The sequence below is a fragment of the Protobothrops mucrosquamatus genome, unplaced genomic scaffold (assembly GCF_001527695.2).
Source record: "Protobothrops mucrosquamatus isolate PMUCROS unplaced genomic scaffold, P.Mucros_1.0 scaffold101, whole genome shotgun sequence".
NCBI lineage: Eukaryota > Metazoa > Chordata > Lepidosauria > Squamata > Viperidae > Protobothrops > Protobothrops mucrosquamatus.
In genome coordinates this window covers 636,406-656,335 of record NW_015386474.1, presented here as the reverse complement: position 1 = coordinate 656,335, position 19,930 = coordinate 636,406, and the positions used below count along the sequence as shown (strand labels likewise).

At 39.5% G+C, this 19,930-nt stretch overlaps 1 protein-coding gene across 1 annotated transcript in view; it reads right to left on the bottom strand.

The window, feature by feature from the left end:
* Window positions 1–10,168: 10,168 nt before the first annotated feature.
* Window positions 10,169–19,930, bottom strand: part of ISM2 (isthmin 2) — a 23,777-nt gene continuing 14,015 nt past the window's right edge. Inside the window, 4 exon segments of the mRNA XM_029283464.1 lie at window positions 10,169–10,711; window positions 11,407–11,436; window positions 12,028–12,243; window positions 12,876–13,203. Coding sequence (XP_029139297.1) covers window positions 10,194–10,711; window positions 11,407–11,436; window positions 12,028–12,243; window positions 12,876–13,203 — 1,092 coding nt within the window. The 3' untranslated portion in view covers window positions 10,169–10,193.

The window sequence follows — 19,930 nt, the reverse complement described above, 5'->3', positions numbered from 1 at the left end:
CTCACATTCTTCCCTTGGTCCCAATCGGGAGTGCTTTGCATTCTTAGCTAAAGGCGCCTTGTGGGGCTGACTGACCCTCATTGACAGACTGAGCTTGGCTCAGCTTCAGATGCTTGTCCCTGTGCACGGCTGCAGTCCAGCTGTGAGAGTAACCTGTTTAAAGACAAACTGGTGAGGAGTGTGGCTTTCACACAAGCCTGTAGCAAAAGGCCAGCTGGATTTCTGTACCAAAACAAATAAAAGACTTTCCTAATACAAACTGTTTCCAGCTAGTAAATGCCATTGGCAGTGCTCCATATATATACAGAGGTGCCTGTATTTCTTTTATTGGCTTCTTGGGGTATCATAACCATAAAACGTGCAAAGAAGAGGGACTGTATGTATCCATCTTTGATGATGGATATTATAAAGATAGAATTCAGAGGCTCGCCGTTGTCCAACACAACTGTAGGACAGTACACTGATAGGGAATACTAGTTGATAATAACAGTATCGTGAACTCTAAAAGTGATAGATGGGGTGGGCAACCTTAGACTGTATGTCTCATTCTTGGGCCTCCTGAAGCCCACCAATATCCTTTAAAACAGCGGTTCTCAACCTATGGGTCGCGACCCCATTTGGGGGTCGATCGACCATTTCACAGGGGTCGCCAAGCAAGGCTGTCCGCCATTTTTCCCCCCTTTTCCGGCGGGTGCCTTACCTCCCTTGGGCTGGGCCAGCTGGTGGTCGGCCTGCTCCGTCTCTGCCGCTTGCCAGCTACGCCTCGGCCGGCGCAGGGGGCGGAACCTCGCATGCGTGGCACTCCCGGGCAGGGAAAGTCCTCGACTTACGACCGGTTGGGTAGTCCTCGACTTACGACCGGTTTAGTCCTCGACTTACGACCGGTTTAGTCCTCGACTTACGGCCAGTTGGGGGTCGCGGCATTAAAAATGTTGAGAACCACTGCTTTAAAAGGAATGAAAATTTCACCCTTGTCACAGTTCCAACAGTCTTTAATCTCCTCCCTCACCAAAGTATTTAAAAAGTGCCATTTCTGGTTGTCCATAATTATGCCAGAGAATCAGTTTCCAGTCTAAAACTGATTAATGTTCTTCATTTTCAAATGCAGAATAATGAGGCAGAAGCATACAGAGTTTAACAATAGAGTTTATTTGTAACAGAAGAACCTGAAATCTTGCTTCCCTTTTGGCATTTTATACATACATCCTCTGAGAGCAAAGTTCCATTCAGCATCCTGAATATCTCCATTCCTTAAGATAGTAAGTATTACAAACAATAAATATAATACAAGAGAAAATCTGGGAACAGACTGACCCATAATTTAATTCTACTAACTGGAGTTAGAATAAGATGCCCTTCTGTGGTTTTGGGATTATGACTCCCATCAAGTGAGATGGCGGTTTTAATCCAGTAAACAGAGTTTGTGGATGGTTGTAATTCAGAAGGATCTTGAGGACTACTGATTTCTCATCCTGCTTTGTGGGACTATATCTAAAACTCTCACTTCTCCTTGGGGGTAAAAATGTATTAAGAAAAGCTCAATAAAAAAGGATTGATTTCTATCCAGGCTAGAACAGAAGCTTTATTTTTTGAAAGGAAACACTGGGGCGTCCCTTTACTTTGAGATTCATTCATTAAAATTAAAATGCAGACAGGACAGCAAACAGTAGCACCTTCTGGATCCTTAATGACCAAGTTAATAAGATTCAGTTCCCTAAAGATGCAGCATTTGGCAATGTCCCTTTCAAAATCAAATGAATGACCAACATAACAACCAAATAATGTTGATCACAAACACATGCAATTTGAAATAAAGTGCTTTTTTCTATAGTCAATAAAGAGTTTCTCATAAATGCTATATCTTTATTCAAAAGTATATTGAAATAATAAAATTATAAAGGAACAATATACATACAATATTTTAAAAATAGCTTAAATAGAAATGCACAGAATCTTAATTACCTGGTATAAAAATAAATTCATTCCTTATCATTTTCTTGATCAAATGAAATTATAAAGCTTCCCTGGAGTGTAAGGTGCTTGTGATACCAGCAACATTGGTTACACTAGAAGTAGACAGCCCCAACTCCTTCCAGGCAGTTGTAATTTACAGATTCCCACCATTGTTGACAAGTTGTGAATTTCCTCATTGGACCTGGACTCCAGTCAATCCTGTGCCTGACAGGCAAGAACAGTGGTGGGATTCAGCCAGTTCGCACCAGCAGAACCGGTAGCTAATTTTTTGTTGCCCAGGCCCAGAATGGACTTCCGGAAGCAGCATCCACACAGAGAACCGGTTGCTCACATATTTGAATCCCACCACTGGGCAAGAATCTCAGGATAGGATACTGAATTTTAGTAAGTAAATGGGCTTATTAATTTAAAGGGTGTACATAGCTTCCTTGGAAAAAAATGAAACTAGGGATAAAGTTCTGACCAAGAAAAAAGGAAGTTAAGAAAAACTATTAAAAAAATGTGTGAAGAATTATGTTTGTTCAGGTCAACCCTAAAAGTATTCTGTCTGGATACAGTAAACAGCTCAGTAAACCCTACTGGGTTTACCTAAAACTCTTTAGATTCATCATTCATAATTCCTTTTTAATACCCCAGAGCCTGACAGCCATCAGTCCATAGTGGATTCTGTAGTTTAAATATAGGTCTAACACTTAACCATGAGCACCAACTGCAATATATTCACTTGCAGATGCCCTGTCAATTTATCTTGTTTTTGGCACATAAATACATAGTCCTTAGAGATGAAGCAGTGGTGGCATCTCCCTTCTTAGGCATTCCGGACCATGCAAGGTGTGTCAAATCTTACTTTGTGGCACCTATTGTGTGAATTCAGGTGACAAGTAGCAAAGATTGTCACTTATTGCCCATTCCAGTCTGCTGGGGCATACCTCCCTACTGCCTCTTTAGCCAGCCTTGTCTACTGCTATTCTACTCCTCCTTCCGTAGAGAGTTGGATACAACCATGAGTAGAATTTAAGAAAAAAAAACCCTACTTGCTAGGTATTCAAACAGCATGAAACAGGATAATAATGAATCATCTTGGGAAACAGCCTAAAATAAGATTGTACATGTAACCAATTCTTCCCTGCCCTGCCTATTTGCCTATGGAACTACCATAGAGGATAGAAGGATCTGTAGGCAAGCATGTGTTGCCTATAGGAAGAAAGGAAAAGGAGAGGATTCCTAAGGAAAAGTACTGTTTGTGATTCAGTTCCTTAGGTTTTTAATGTTTTCTATTCAGCTCATGCTACAAGAATATAAAGTGAAAGGAGGAAGGGAAGAAGCCCACAGATGATGGATAGAATCTGTAGCCAGCCTACCTTCTCCCCTGCCCAAATTTCCTGCTGCAGTACTATGATTACTTGCCTCCAGAAGTTGTGGGTGTTCCACCACTGGAAGTTTTAAAGAAGAGATTGGACTGCCATTTGTCCAGAATGGTATAGGTTCTCCTGCATGAGCAGGGGGTTGACTAGAAGATCTCCAAGGTCCCTTTCAACTCTGTTATTCTATATTCTATATTAGGGGATGTCTGCAGGCTGAGTTATGCAGAGGAGGTAACAAAGAAATCAACCAATATAGCTTTGACTCAACAGAGGCAATCAAGGAAGGATGGAAATCAGCCCTATTATGCTATTATATTTCTGCTGCCTCAGAGATGATAGAAGGCACTAAATCAACAATGGGGAAAGGCTCCATATGTTATGGAAAGAAGTTGTAGAGGAAGACCAGAGCAGCGGATGAAGGAACAATCACACAGATTATCTACTTGCTCTTTTTTATGCAGCATTTGTGGGGTGGAAATACGCTCAATTTGCTTCTAAGAGTCTATTAATATTTTAAAGGATATAGCAATAACACTTATGGTAGACTTAAGTACTACCCCATAGTGCTTTACCACTCTCTGGGCAGTTTACAATGTCAGCATATTGTCCTCAACAATCAGGGTCCTCATTTTATGAACCTTGGAAGGATGGAAGGCTAAGTCAACCTTGAGCCCATCAGGACTGAACTTCAGGCTGCAGGCAGAGTTTGCCTGCACTATATACATTCTAACCACTGCACCATCAGGGCTCGTCCATGATGTGTCTTTTTTGGAAGTAAAGAACAGAAGGAGGCCAGTTCTGGCTGAAAGCTGACAGGCAGCTTTCCCATATCCTACCATCCTTCTCCACCATTACCATGCGGACTGAATTGGATTGAGCATATGGATGCAGTGGTGTATAGCTCAGTTCTAACAGCAGTCTGCAGTGGCTGCTGCTTAAATGTAGCAAACCACTCTCTCAAACCTGACTTCCAAAAACACACTGGGAGTAATTTAACCTCACACAAGTTCACACCGTTAACTTTTGTCATTTGTCTCTCTTATTCTTGTGCACTCACACAATCTGATTTTATATGGTTGTGGGAGCCTTGGTAGCAGATCTCCAGGGTATGTGAAAATAAAGAGAAAACCCATTTGTCATTGGATTCTGCTTTTGTATGATGATTTATTCATGAATGTTCAACTATTTTGTTTAAAAAAAATCTGTAGCAGTTTATTTGCATTTTTGTACATTATATATATCTATCTCAAAATTGTTAAATTAGACAGTTCGGGCTATTTTCTCACTTAAGCACTTATACCATCTTCAAGCTTTATCCAAATTTTCTTGAGGTGTCATTTTCACTAATATATCAGCATAACAGTAGTTATCCAACACTTTACATGGTTAACAGATGTAGCATTAACAGCCACTTTCTGCATGGCAATATTGCAGCTTTAACCCAGCTGGTTTCTGAAAGTGGGATAAACAATCAAAATTTATCAGGTCATAGCCTTAAGTGCGGCCCAACAAGCCAGAAGTTATTGCCTGACTCTGAGATTCACAAGGACTGAGATTATCCATAAGCAATTGCAACAGCTCAGAATTAGTTAATATATAGTGTTATCCATCTTTTGCCAATGCAGAGGAACCTTCTAACTATCCCTGTCCAAAGCAAATGCCACCAAAAAGGATAAAAGCCAGAATAGCAGATGGTTATGGTCTAAAAGGCAATAACATCCACAAAAAGGATTGTAAGACAACCATCACATCTGGATATAGACATGGGTATGTTGTATAATTAGTTGCTTAGCAACCAGCATTTGTATTTTAGGCAATAAATTATTAGTACCTCCTGTGGGATAGTAATCCAAGCAGGTTATTTAAATAATTTCTGGACCCTTCCTCAGGCTTTTTTTTTTTCATTCAGACAAATTATAATGATCTCTTGTCTACAAGCTGGTCTAATTTTGATGTAACAAACATTAGGTCAGTGTCAACAGGAAAAAAAGCATAAGTGATAGAAAATGCAACAGCTAGGTGATCCTTACCATTTAATCACTAAGACAACAAAAAGATGTATGGAGCTGTGGATCAAGAATGCTCTCCTTGACATATACTTTGAACTTGGATGCTTTGAGCTTAGACTTCTATATGTCTCATTCTCAGATTTCTCTTCTCGCATATCAAGTTCCAGAAAAATAGCAGCATAATCTATTGCGATATTTTAAACACATTGTGTCATATGATGCTCTCGTTACAGTTTTACTATTTTATATGTTGGAAAAGAAGACAGTGAAATCAAAAAAGAAAAGATGAAGAAAACTCAGAAGACCCTAAAATGAAACAAAGTAAAACAATTATCAAGTTTCAGTGAGGACTGAAGGAGTAATGACTTCAGAACTTATTCTAGCAAAATGGGGGGGGGGGGGAATGAAATATAATGGGAAATGGCAAGCAGGAACTTAACAAACCAACTGCTGACAACAGCATCCGAAACTTGCAGATGAATATTCCATCTAAAATATCATGACCACAAAGCCAAATATACTGTTGTGGAAGCAGAAGACCTGTTATTTGATGAAGCCATGAAAAGAGCAAAAGGAGACAGGCTACTTATGGTCCACTAACTACTTGGTAGTAACCAAAAACAACAACAACAACAACCCAATGAAGTTGCAGGTTTTTGTCAGATGGCACATACACACATCCTCCACTACAGCATTGGAATAACAGCAGTTAGTCCTCTTCTTGACAGTTTGAAATATTGACATTTATTTTATGCTCATATGTTTTATATGGTACTTAGTTGATTTTATTGTGCCAGTTAGTTTTTAATTTACTGAACCATGTTGATATGTTTATATTGTGCCAAGGAATTATTTGGCTTTAATTTTTAATTGAGTTTTATTTGCAAACAAAATACTGCAGTTATATATGTTATGACATGCTTAGTTATAGGCACTAAGTAAAGCTACTACTGTTGCTACTTTTGAGAGATGCAGGTTTACACACAATAACAAACCTCTCTGGAACAAACAGAACAGGGGCCTTGTTTTCCCAATTGGCCTGATGCTACAACTTTGCCATAACAATTGCATATTTTGATGCAACAAAATATTTTAAGTTTTCTAATTGGAGATAAATGCCCTAATAATAATTAAGTACCTAATAAGCAAGGTTTCCCTGTCTCAATCAAGATTTGAATTCAATTATTCACCCAACAATTCCACATAGTTCCTTACTTGTACACTAGAGGTCATATGGCTACCATCCCATTCCAGCAACATGCAGATGGCTCATAAGCACAGTTAGGTCTTTAAGGGGAAAAGGCGCTTTTGGTTTTCTAAAAGTTCTATCCAATTTCTGCAATAATAATAATGAAAGGAAACAACAGTGACAGCAACAGTGCAACAATAAAGCAACACTTAACAATCAGTGACCTCAGGGGAGAAAAACAGCAGCAATCCAAGGAGCTGGCATGATAAATACTGCAGAGATATATATTATTAACATGCATATAATCTGCATTCCAGGACTGGATGAAACTTGCTAAGTGGTACTAAATCTGAAACATTAAATAATTTTTTTTAAAAAAAAGCATTTCTAGCAAATAGTAAAAATCACAATTTAGGAGAGAAAAAGTCATAACAAAGAAGGCTTTGTTGTCTGATATAACATTTGCATAATAAATTATGTCAAACAATTAAAGTAGGTGTTTAATTTTTATAATTTATTAATACAAAATATTGGGCTTCTTTTAACTAAAGAAAGGTCCAAAATATGAAGAACTTAGATGTTAAACCTCCAGCGACATCTTAATGGTTATCAAATATTCCAAACGTTAACTTTCCTTTCATCTTGCCTGTGTGAAAAGAACTGCATTGCCTCAAAAGAAGACAAAATCCCACTGAAATTAAAAAAAATATTAAAAAATAAAATATCATTTGGAAATGTTTTTATCCTCACAAGCTCAGAAACCAACAGATATGTAATTAATATTGCTTATCCCACCTATTTCTACCAAAAAAGGATCCCTAAACTAGAAGCTGTGACTGCAAACAATCTTAACTGGAGCAGGAGCAGAGTATAAAGTATAAACACCAAAACCTATTACAGTATGGGAGGGTAGTTGTAATCCAATTAACCAGTGGAACAACCTGCCTCCAGAAGTGGTGAATGCTCCAACACTGGAAGTTTTTAAGAAGAGACTGGACAGCCATTTGTCTGAAATGGTATAGGGTTTCCTGCCTGAGCAGGGGGTTGGACTAGATGACCTCCAAGGTCCCTTCCAATTTTATTATTATTATTATTATACCCCAGTTAAGGGGCCTTTCCTTGCTTAGCCCTGTTATGCAAACATCCTAACCTAATCTAAGATGGGATAGCTATAGAGACCTCCCTATTTAATCCTGCAAGAAAATGAGTTGAGCTATAGAATGGCTAGGAGATCCAGGTTCTCCGTTATAAAACCTATTTTCACATTTAGTTGTCACTGAACATGTCTCCCTAGGATTGGTTGGCTGCAAAGGCTAAAGATGTACACAGACATCTTTTTAGCATTTACAACCAACAATTATTCCAAATGAGAAAACCCCAGCAGAGATTCTTACCCTAATGTTCTTAAAATACAGCTTATTCCACAATACAAATAAGCAATGTGTCCAACAGTGCAGTTTGTATGTTCTGATATCCCATCTGGCTTAGATGATGGGGATAGGTCACAAGTCAGACAAACACAGCTGTGTGTTCTTCATGACAGGAATGTGCCTTAAGTTACTTGCATGTGTTTCTCAGTTTCTGGGTTGTTTTAATATCCCTGGGGGCTTTATTGTAGCTAGGGAATCCAGGTCTTTTTCTGTTTCATTCCCCCCTCCCCCCCAAAAGGCTGGCCTCCTCCTTTCCACGAGCATGTTTTTCTTCTCATATGGCCACTTTGGTGGGACTGACCTTGTAGTTAGATTTTGGAGATGCCTTTTTTTCTGGCAACTTATTTTCTGCAGATTGTGGAAACATCACAATGCTGGGGGAGGACTGGCGAAGCAGATGCAATGGGAGTGTGGTAGAGAGAAGGACTGCCAGCACAGACGGTGGCAGCAGGAACAGGTAGGGATTATTTTGGAATAAATGTGGCTTGGAGTCCTGTCACTTTTACTTTGCTTCTTTTTCTCTCCCTTTCCTTTATACCTCATTGCTGTCTGTCTTAAATTGAGGAAAAAGTTGATGTCAGGAAGACCTCAGCAGTATGCCCTACTTGCAGTGGTATGAAAATGATCCATTAACTGTTACTCAACAGAATTTCACAACATAACCATCTCATTATTAGGCTTCTGCTGAGGCATCTGAAGCCAGTTTAAGGTAGTCTGGCATGAAAGTAGTGTTTTCCCTAGCATTGCAACCCAAGTCTCCTCAGGCGGGCATTCCAGGGGACACGGAGGAGAGGTTTTTGGAAGCTGGTGATTAGCTGAGCTTCAGCTGGATTACTTTAGGAGTTCCCTTCCTATCCAGTTGCTGTGGTTTTATGGCTGCAAGGACCTTTCAGATGTAGCTGCAAGAGACACCAGAAACCTCTCGTGGTACAATGACTTATGGGATATCAGGCACTTACAGGAGAAATTGGGTCAGGACTCTGTATGCAGAGTGATGACTTTCGCTGAGGTAGTGTTATCATGTGGTGTTAGCAGCAACAGTAAAGAGATTTGACTGGATTAGTAGCTGACAGGATTCAGTACAAAATGCGTAAGCATAGATACAGATTTTGCCAAGGACCATCTGCCCAGCACAACCACAAAGCTGTGCCAGCAGGAACATTTTGGTCTTGAACTATAGCCTTCCATCATCCTGAAAGGCGTTCAAGGACATGGTGTAGGAAAGACTTTCCAAATCTAGCGTTTTGTAGGAAAGTTAAGAATACATTACTCAGAGTTCCCAGCTTTTGTCCTAATAGACAGGGAATATGGAGTGATGAACATTTGGTAGGGAAAGTTGGACTAATGTTACATGTACTGTGACTTTCCCAGGGCAGCTGGATTCTTTCACATATACCTGTAGCATCTTTCGAAGGGGTTTTTGGGAGGATTACACAATCCAAAATGTTATTTATTCAGGTAGCCAGAAACTGGATTTGGTTTGTTCCATCAGTTTTGGATGAAGGTTAGCCTCATCTCCACTTAGGAAGAGCATGTTTCATATCCATCCTGGAATTTGCATTCCTAACTTTCTAACATCTCTACCTCATCGTCCAGTTTTCCCTGAAATGTATGGAATGTAACATAGCAAGATGGTGTCTTCTGTTTTCTTTCCTAGGATTGTGCCAAAATTACATAAGAGTACATCCAGACTCTTCTTTCTACAAAGATTCTGACAATGTTTCCTTTTACCTAAATACGTAATTTGGGGATATTAATCTTTTTCTGGACTTTCATACACCATGAGTACCCATCTGATTTATGCAAAAGGAATTCACAACCTGCACTGTAAGACATGGCAAACATAATAGCAAATGAATCAAGATATCCACTTAAATTCTTGGGCTCTACCCTTGTCCCAAATCCCTCCAGACAAATTGCTAGTCTTCTAACACATCCCTGAAAGCCAGTCAGCTTGGGATAACTTCTGAGTGTTGAGAAAAGACAGAAAAGAAAGCAGAGGTTGTTATAGAGCACTCAGGACTGGAACCTCTGAGGAGATTGTTTAGGCTGGCCTACAAACTTACCTTGTTACTAAGGTGATAACAAAATAACATATAATTCTGAAGTTGCAGAGACCTTTGATACAAATATTGGGGCGAGGTTGGAGAAAAATAAATGTGATGTTGTTGAGCAAGGGAGACAGAAGGGGCATCCTGATCTCCTCAGCCTCCTTCTGGTTACTATATTAATACTCTCTGGCCTCCTGTAGTTGAGAAAGGTATTCATCCTCTGGAGGGTTGACAGCACACTGTTGCCCATTATTGGGAGGCCGCACAGCATGGTATCGACTCCAGTCCCCTTTGCAGAGGATCCAAGGCAGCATGTCCACCTTGTAGTGTAACTCAGGAGAGAACTCTGTGCTTATGAGGTTGGGCGCTCCTGCTCCCTTGCCTCGGGTGATAAGCTTGGTGTTCTCATCATAGCAACAGTGTTGGGCACCTAGAGTGGTGCTGTCCAGGGATAGCATGGAACGCAAGCAGAAACGGGCTGTGGGTTTGTAGATGTCCAATCGTTCCTTTGGCGCACTGGCATCCTGCCATCGGAAGTTCTTGCCCTTCTGCTCATCTTGCAAGTTTACAGCACTATAAACAGCTTCTAAAGGGTAAGAGCAGGGACAGTTGGGTAGGTCTGAAAGCACTTTGCTTAGGTATTTGTTGAGGAAATCACTCTTGCAATTAAGCCATTTCTCACAACTATCCACATCTGGGAAAGGAAGGAAGAATCAAATCAGCATAAGTCATTAGGAGATTATGTCTTAGAATTTGTGTCCAAATTCTAAGAAAGCAAATACTTTTTTACTACAATTTCCATGGCTCAGGTGATTTTAAGCATGTTGGAGAATAAGCTCAGGCGTTTATTAAAACTACAGCACAAATGTAAGAAACATTTACAAAATATTTGGAGGACAAATAGCAAAGCTTCTTGAATTCAGAAGTGGGTAGCAAGAAGTAAAACAGAGATCCTTGAGCCTATTTTGAAATCTTTACTTACTACAAGAAAATGTAATTTTCTGAAAATAGTATTAATAGCAGATACAAATAGCCACACTGATAGGGTGCAAAGTAATTATTTGGTGTAGCAATTAAGAGTGGGGGGATCTGTTAACTTCAATTCACTTCATTTTCTTATTTTCCACTCTTAAATGTATTTCTTCCTGTTTCTGCATCCATTTGCAATATTAATAAAGATCTCCACAAAACTTTGTATATTTTAATGCCCATTTGTTCTAGCATAAAAATTGAGACAGCAAAATTTGAATGTCAAAGGCTACCAATACCTTTGTTCACATATAGTTTTGGGAAGTATGAATGAGACAGATCAACATTACAGTGCAGTTTCTTGTTATTCCCTAATAACAATCCTAATATTATTGTCTTAAGGGCAAGGACTTTACTGGCCTGCATTCAGAATCTCCGTGGCATTTTCAGCTTCAGGTGGTGTCTCTTCAGTGGTAGAAGCCATTGCCCCAATTTCTCCTTGAGAAAAGCACAGAAGCAAACAGGTCAGAGTGTACACTGTGAGATACCATCTGCTCTACGTAAAAGATATACAGGTATAGAAACTCCACCAGTTTTCTTATCATTTCCAAGACCACAAACTGCTCCCACATATGGAAGGGCTAAAAGCTTCATTTTGAACTTCACAGTAAACTTTTAGCTGATGGCCTCAATATAGCTGGTGTATCAAACAGATGAATAAAGGTATAGTGGAAATGGTTGCAATTAATAATAAATCCATTGATTTTTCAGGACTGTCATCAAATATTGCTTCACTGCAGGAGACAATCCAGTTCCAGAAATGTCTTCATTTTATTATATCAAGGAAATGGAGGAAGAAGGGCTTCTCAACATTCAAGGGCAAATAATGGAAGAAGGATCACAGCCAAAAGCATTTTCCTCCTTTTCAGATTCCACATTAATTCTCATAGGATGTCTGAAAAGACAATTTCTAAAAACGCAGAAAGAATTCCCACATGGTCCAGATGATGAGATAGCAATAGAGCATGCCCATAGACTGACATGAATGAATGAGTAACTCTGAAGGGTTAAAGCAAAGCCTATGGAAATACTGCAGCCCAGAAAATTAGAACATACCAGGACAGTGCTGCAGCTCACAAGTTCTTGATTCTGTGGCTGTGCATGCATAACCACAAGACCGGGTTCTCTTCTGATGGCCACTGCTACAGGTTACACTGCAGGAAGACCAAGGACTCCAGTCCTCTTCATGTTCATAATCTGGAGACAACAGCAACAACAACAACAAAATAAAACAAAACACATAAAGATCCAACAAAGTCTAGTGAAGAACAAAGTTAGAATCCTTCTACAAGATATGCAGAAGAGGTCAGTGTGAGCTATACTTCTGTCATGAAGGCTTTCCCCCATGATTCTTAATATGAGACGATGCTCTCATTTGCAAATGATGCTACATTTTACTAGATTTTTTTAGTGAGGAACAAAAGGGGAAGTTTAGCTCCCAGAAGTCCCATCCATTGATCAAACTCTGCCTCAGAATTCTCAACTTGCAGGCCAATACAACCTATATCTTCTAGATGTGCTTGGGCTACAATTTCCAGAATTCCCAGTCATTGACTATGCCGATTGGAATTCTGGCAGCAACAATCCCAACATATAAATGTCTGATTGAGAAAAGTTGTTCGTAGTATACAATATAAAGGGAAGTGTAAATTTCATGCAGCATATGCCATGCCATTCATGAATGAAAAATGCTCAGTTTCAACAAGCTCCTTCTACACAGTGAGATCACATCAAATGAGCTGTTCACCAGCTATTGTTCTTTGCTCCTTAATGGAAGGAGGGTATACTCAGCAGATTAGATTTATTAAGAGCAAAAAAAGTAGACTCACCATAGTTGTATTTCTCTTTTAAGATCCAATTCTTTCGATTAGGCCACCTCTGATGCCAATTTCCCCCCACTCCACTCAGTACTATTTCTTCTTCATCATACTCTGATGTATAATCTTCCTCTTCCTCCTCCTCTTCTTCATCCCTGCTCTTTATGTTCAAATTATCATCACCATCCTCTATGGGATCTGTGTATTCCCAGAAAAGAGGCCAAAAGAGGTCCTTATGAGATAACCATTCAGAGGAAGACAGGGACCAATCATTACTAGTCTCCTTCAGCAAGTCCATCTCCATCTCTGCTTGAGGATCATTCACCACCTCAATGGTCACCTGGAAGTCAAGGCATTGAATCTGACTATTTTGGAAGCATCGGCACTAAATCAAAAGATAAGCAGCACATTTTACCTTCAACTATCATATGTCTTTCACATCTTACCTTTATTGCCCCAAAAATGTTGTCCTTGTAGCTCTTGTCTCTCTGCTTTTTCAAACTATTCTTCATACTCACTTATTCTCTTTCCACCTGAATTAATTTTCAAACTCTATTTGCATATTTTCTATTTCTATTTAAGCATAACTATTTGAGGGATGGGTGGGCGCAATGGCTCAGTGGTTAAAGACACTGAGTTTGTCAACTGGAAATCTGACAGCCCGGGTCTGACACCCAAGCACCACATGACAGAGTGAGCCCCAGTTCCTGCCCATCTAGCAGTTTGAAAGCATGCAAATGCGACTGGATAAATTGGTACCACTTCAGTGCACCTCGACATATAGTCATGTAGTCACATGACCATGGAAATGTCTTCGGACAATGCTGGCTCCTTCGGCTAACAAATGGAGATGAGCACCACCCCTAGAGTCAGACATGACTGGATAGGGGAAACCTTTACCTTTATTTGAGGGATATAAATTATGGATTGTGTGAATGTGCTAATGTTTCTTTCCCTCTTTCTTTCATAGCTTTTGAATCTGGAATCATCCAGTAAAGCTCCACGGTGAAACATTCAGAGAAGACAGCCATTTGCAAACTGCATAGTTAACAAAGGTATCTTGTTATGAATGTAATGATAGATACGACCATTACAGCTTTAAAAGGAGGGCCAAGCACATTAATAGAAAATAAGGTTATTCATGGCTACAAACCACAATAACTATGAATTATCCTGAGTATAAAAAGGACAAGTATAAAAAGTGGAAAGAGGGGCACATAACTAAGTCAGAATATCAGCAAATAGCCCGAGCCTGCAAAGATGAAGTGAGGAAAGCTAAGACTCATAATGAACTAAGGCTTGCGACCAAAGTCAAAAATAACAAAAAAAGCTTCTTTCAACATGTAAAAAACAAGAACAAAGTGAAGGAAATGATTGGTCCATTAATGGGTGAAAGTGGCAAGAAGGTGACAAGCAATGGGGAGAAAGCAGAACTATTTAACTGGTTTTTTGCATCTGTCTTTACACAAAGGGAAAAAACAGACCAACCTATCAAAAATAGTGCCATAAAAAACAGAATAGAAACACAAGTTAAGATAGGCAAGAAAATGATAAGTGAGCACCTGTCCAGCCTAGACGAGTTCAAATCACCAGGACCAGATGTATTACACCCCAAGGTTCTCAAGGAACTGGCAGATGTGATCTCAGAACCACTGAACTATATTTTTCAAAGATCTTGGAGCACTGGGGAACGGCCAGAGGACTGGAAAAGAGCTGATGTAGTTCCCATCCTCAAAAAAGGGAAAAAAATGGACCCAGGAAATTACAGACCTATTAGCCTGACCTCAATACCTGGGAAGATTCTGGAAAAGATAATCAAACAACGAATCAGCAAACACCTAGAGGCAAACAAAGTCATTACTAAAAGCCAACATGGGTTTGTCAAAAACAGATCATGCCAGACAAATCTTATTGCATTCTTTGACCAAGTGACAAAATTAGTGGACCAGAGGAATGCTGTGGATATAATTTACTTGGACTTCAGTAAGGCATTTGATAAAGTAGATCACAACCTACTACTTGATAAGATAGANAGGTCCTTATGAGATAACCATTCAGAGGAAGACAGGGACCAATCATTACTAGTCTCCTTCAGCAAGTCCATCTCCATCTCTGCTTGAGGATCATTCACCACCTCAATGGTCACCTGGAAGTCAAGGCATTGAATCTGACTATTTTGGAAGCATCGGCACTAAATCAAAAGATAAGCAGCACATTTTACCTTCAACTATCTATATGTCTTTCACATCTTACCTTTATTGCCCCAAAAATGTTGTCCTTGTAGCTCTTGTCTCTCTGCTTTTTCAAACTATTCTTCATACTCACTTATTCTCTTTCCACCTGAATTAATTTTCAAACTCTATTTGCATATTTTCTATTTCTATTTAAGCATAACTATTTGAGGGATGGGGGGGCGCAATGGCTCAGTGGTTAAAGACACTGAGTTTGTCAACTGGAAATCTGACAGCCCAGGTCTGACACCCAAGCACCACATGACAGAGTGAGCCCCAGCTCCTGCCCATCTAGCAGTTTGAAAGCATGCAAATGCGAGTGGATAAATTGGTACCACTTCAGTGCACCTCGGCATATAGTCATGTAGTCACATGACCATGGAAATGTCTTCGGACAATGCTGGCTCCTTCGGCTAACAAATGGAGATGAGCACCACGCCTAGAGTCAGACATGACTGGATAGGGGAAACCTTTACCTTTATTTGAGGGATATAAATTATGGATTGTGTGAATGTGCTAATGTTTCTTTCCCTCTTTCTTTCATAGCTTTTGAATCTGGAATCATCCAGTAAAGCTCCACGGTGAAATATTCAGAGAAGACAGCCATTTGCAAACTGCATAGTTAACAAAGGTATCTTGTTATGAATGTAATGATAGATACGACCATTACAGCTTTAAAAGGAGGGCCAAGCACATTAATAGAAAATAAGGCTATCCATGGCTACAAACCACAATAACTATGAATTATCCTCAGTATAAAAAGGACAAGTATAAAAAGTGGAAAGAGGGGCACATAACTAAGTCAGAATATCAGCAAATAGCCCGAGCCTGCAAAGATGAAGTGAGGAAAGCTAAGACTCATAATGAACTAAGGCTTGCGACCAAAGTCAAAAATAACAAAAAAAGCTTCTTTCAAAATGTAAAAAATAAGAAAAAAGTGAAGGAAATGATTGGTCCATTAATGGGTGAAAGTGGCAAGAAGGTGACAAGCAATGGGGAGAAAGCAGAACTATTTAACTCATTTTTTGCATCTGTCTTTACACAAAGGGAAAAAACAGACCAACCTATCAAAAATAGTGCCATAAAAAACAGAATAGAAACACAAGTTAAGATAGGCAAGAAAATGATAAGTGAGCACCTGTCCAGCCTAGACGAGTTCAAATCACCAGGACCAGATGGATTACATCCCAAGGTTCTCAAGGAACTGGCAGATGTGATCTCAGAACCACTGAACTATATTTTTCAAAGATCTTGGAGCACTGGGGAACTACCAGAGGACTGGAAAAGAGCTGATGTAGTTCCCATCTTCAAAAAAGGGGAAAAAAATGGATCCAGGAAATTACAGACCTATTAGCCTGACCTCAATACCTGGGAAGATTCTGGAAAAGATAATCAAACAACGAATCAGCGAACACCTAGAGGCAAACCAAGTCATTACTAAAAGCCAACATGGGTTTGTCAAAAACAGATCATGCCAGACAAATCTTATTGCATTCTTTGACCAAGTGACAAAATTAGTGGATCAGAGGAATGCTGTGGATATAATTTACTTGGACTTCAGTAAGGCATTTGATAAAGTAGATCACAACCTACTACTTGATAAGATAGAAAAATGTGGGTTAGACACCATCACCAACAGATGGATTCGTAGCTGGCTGACCAGCTCTACTCAGCGTGTGGTCCTCAATGGAACCGCATCTACATGGAGGGAAGTGTATAGTGGGGTGCCCCATGGCTCTGTTCTCGGCCCAGTGCTCTTCAACATCTTCATCAATGATTTGGACGAGGGGATAGATGGGGAACTCATCAAATTTGCAGATGACACCAAGCTGGCAGGAATAGCCAACACTCCAGAAGACAGGCTTAAGATACAGGAGTATCTGGACAGACTTGAACACTGGGCACTATCTAACAAACTGAAATTCAATGGTGAAAAAAGGAAGGTTCTACATTTAGGCAAGAAAAACCAAATCTACAGGTATAGTATAGGGGGTACCTTGCTCAATAGTAGTAACTGTGAGAGGGATCTCGGAGTCCTAGTGGACAGTCACTTAGATATGAGCCAGTAGTGTGCTGCAGCTGCCAAAAAAACCAACTCAGTGCTGGGCTGCATTAACAGAGGGATAGAATCAAGACCATGTGAAGTATTAATACCACTTTACAATGCCTTAGTAAGGCAACACTTGGAATACTGCATCCAGTTTTGGTCACCACAATGTAAAAAAGACGTTGAGACTCTAGAAAGAGTACAGAGAAGAGCAACAAAGATGATTAGGGGACTGGAGGCTAAAACATATAAGGAACGGTTGCAGGAATTGGGTATGTCTAGTTTAACGAAGAGAAGGATGAGGGGGGACATGATAGCAGTGTTCCAATATCTCAGGGGCTGCCACAAAGAAGAGGGAGTCAAGCTATTCTCCAAAGCACCTGAAGGCAGGACAAGAAGCAACGGATGGAAACTAATCAAGGAGAGAAGCAACCTAGAACTAAGGAGAAACTTCCTGACGGTTAGAACAATTAACCAGTGGAACAACCTGCCTCCAGAAGCGGTGAATGCTCCAACACTGGAAGTTTTTAAGAAGAGACTGGACAGCCGTTTGTCCGAAATGGTATAGGGTTTCTTGCCTGGGCAGGGGGTTGGACTAGATGACCTCCAAGGTCCCTCCCAACTTTATTACTACTACTACTACTACTACTACTATTACTACTACTACTACTACTACTACTACTATTATTATTATTATTATTATTATTATTATTATTATTATTATTATTATAACAGATAGATATGAGCCTCCAGAAGCGGTGAATGCTCCAACACTGGAAGTTTTTAAGAAGAGACTGGACAGCCGTTTGTCCGAAATGGTATAGGGTTTCCTGCCTGAACAGGGGGTTGGACTAGATGACCTCCAAGATCCCTTCCAATTTTATTATTATTATTATTATTTATAGGCAAGCAGCATGAAGATAGGCATCTGGCTAACTACTGTGAAAATAACATGATCAACCACATAAGCTTTGGATGTGATCTAGCACAGTTCTTGAAAAAAACATTAAAATAACGTTAGTAACAAATAAGATTGAACAAATTATTTGAAATAGTTCCTTTGGAATATGCAGGACTGTATATAAAGCATTTTGTCTTGAACTCTTAAAAGAAAGAGAAATAATTGCTTCAAGTATTTGACAGAAGTTGCTTTGAATATGCTCCCATGCACTGAGGCCTTCCTTTCAAGAACCTTGAAGAGCCCTAATATTTAAACCTGTTCTCAGCCATTAGTATTTAATACTGACAAATGTATCTATCACCATTTTATAATGAGTTAGAAGAACTAAACATATTTCATCAGTGAGTATCACTAAGTTTTGCCTACTCTACAAAATGAACATGAATTTGGGAAACTCTGGAAGACAGTGGAGGATAGGGAGCCTGGTGTGCTATATAGTCCATGGGGCTGTGAAGACTAGGACACAACTTAGCAACTGAACAATAACAGTTCCAAAGTTAAAATGCTCTTATGTGCAATGTCAAGCAATGAATGATTTTAGAGTAGACTTTCAGAGTCACAAGGTAGTAAAAAAGAGGCAGCACAGAAAGTTTTTAAATTAAAAATGGGATCTGATAGTTCTTACCATATTCTATAACTGGTACAATATTCAACCTCTACCTGCTACACAGCAAATAAAATAATTTGTGCCTTTTACTCAGTCTTGACTCCTAGCAGCTACATGGACAAGTCAATGTGGTTTTCTTGGCAACATTTTTTGGGAAGTGGTTTGCCCATAAATTCTTCATAGGGCTTAGAAAGAATATTCTTCTTTTAGCATTTTTTCCCACAACTACAAGGTCTGCTTCCACTTTTTGGATTAACCAAGTGTTGATTCATTGATAGCAGCAGGAATTGACCAGCCAACTGGCTTGTCACCCTACTGGCTGGCCTAAAGTCATCCAGCTGGCTTTCATGCCTAAGGTGGGACTAGAACTCAGTTGCCTGATTTTTAGCCTGGTGCTTTAACCACTAGACCAAATTAGCTTAGTAAGACAGAAGGAGTAACTAGCCCAAAGTCACTGACCCAGCTTTGTGCATAAGATAGGGCTCAAAATCGTATAGCCCAGTGCCTTTATTAAAATGACTTACACAAAATATATCTTCTAATATTTATCAGTATTTATCCAGCTTGCTGTTTATCCAACATTCAGAGTGAATATTATCAATGAAAAGAAACATACATTCTAAACATTTTCAGGGAAATTAGTCAACTGAATGTGAACATACCTTTTTAACTTCTTTCTTGTAAAACAAATGAGTCAATGAATGACAGAAATGGAGAAACATAAAAACAATCCTGTTCTGTAAGACACACATTAATTAAATGTATACAGCAGCAATTGAATTAATGTAACTCATATGCACTGTATCTTTGGAAACTGGACTAGGAACTCTCTATCTCACAGCTCCCAGACTCTTTATACCCTTATTTTAGTATTTGAGTTCAATTAAGTAGACAGAGGTACAGGAAAGTAAATAAAGTCCTTATGCTGTTTTGAATATAAATTTCCCTATTGTGTATACAAATATAATACAGTTCTGCTTTGTACTTATTTGGAGGGACAATTCAATAATAGCAATAGCACTTAGACCAGTGGTTCTCAACCTTTTTAATGCCGTGACCCCATAATACAGTTCCCCATGTTGTGGTGACCCCGGGTGCCAGGGGCGTGGCCAAGTGGGTGTGGCTGACAAGTGGGCGTGACCACCAAGTGGGCGTGGCCACCATGTTGTGGTGACCCCCAACCATAAAATTATTTTCATTGCTATTTCATAACTGTAATTT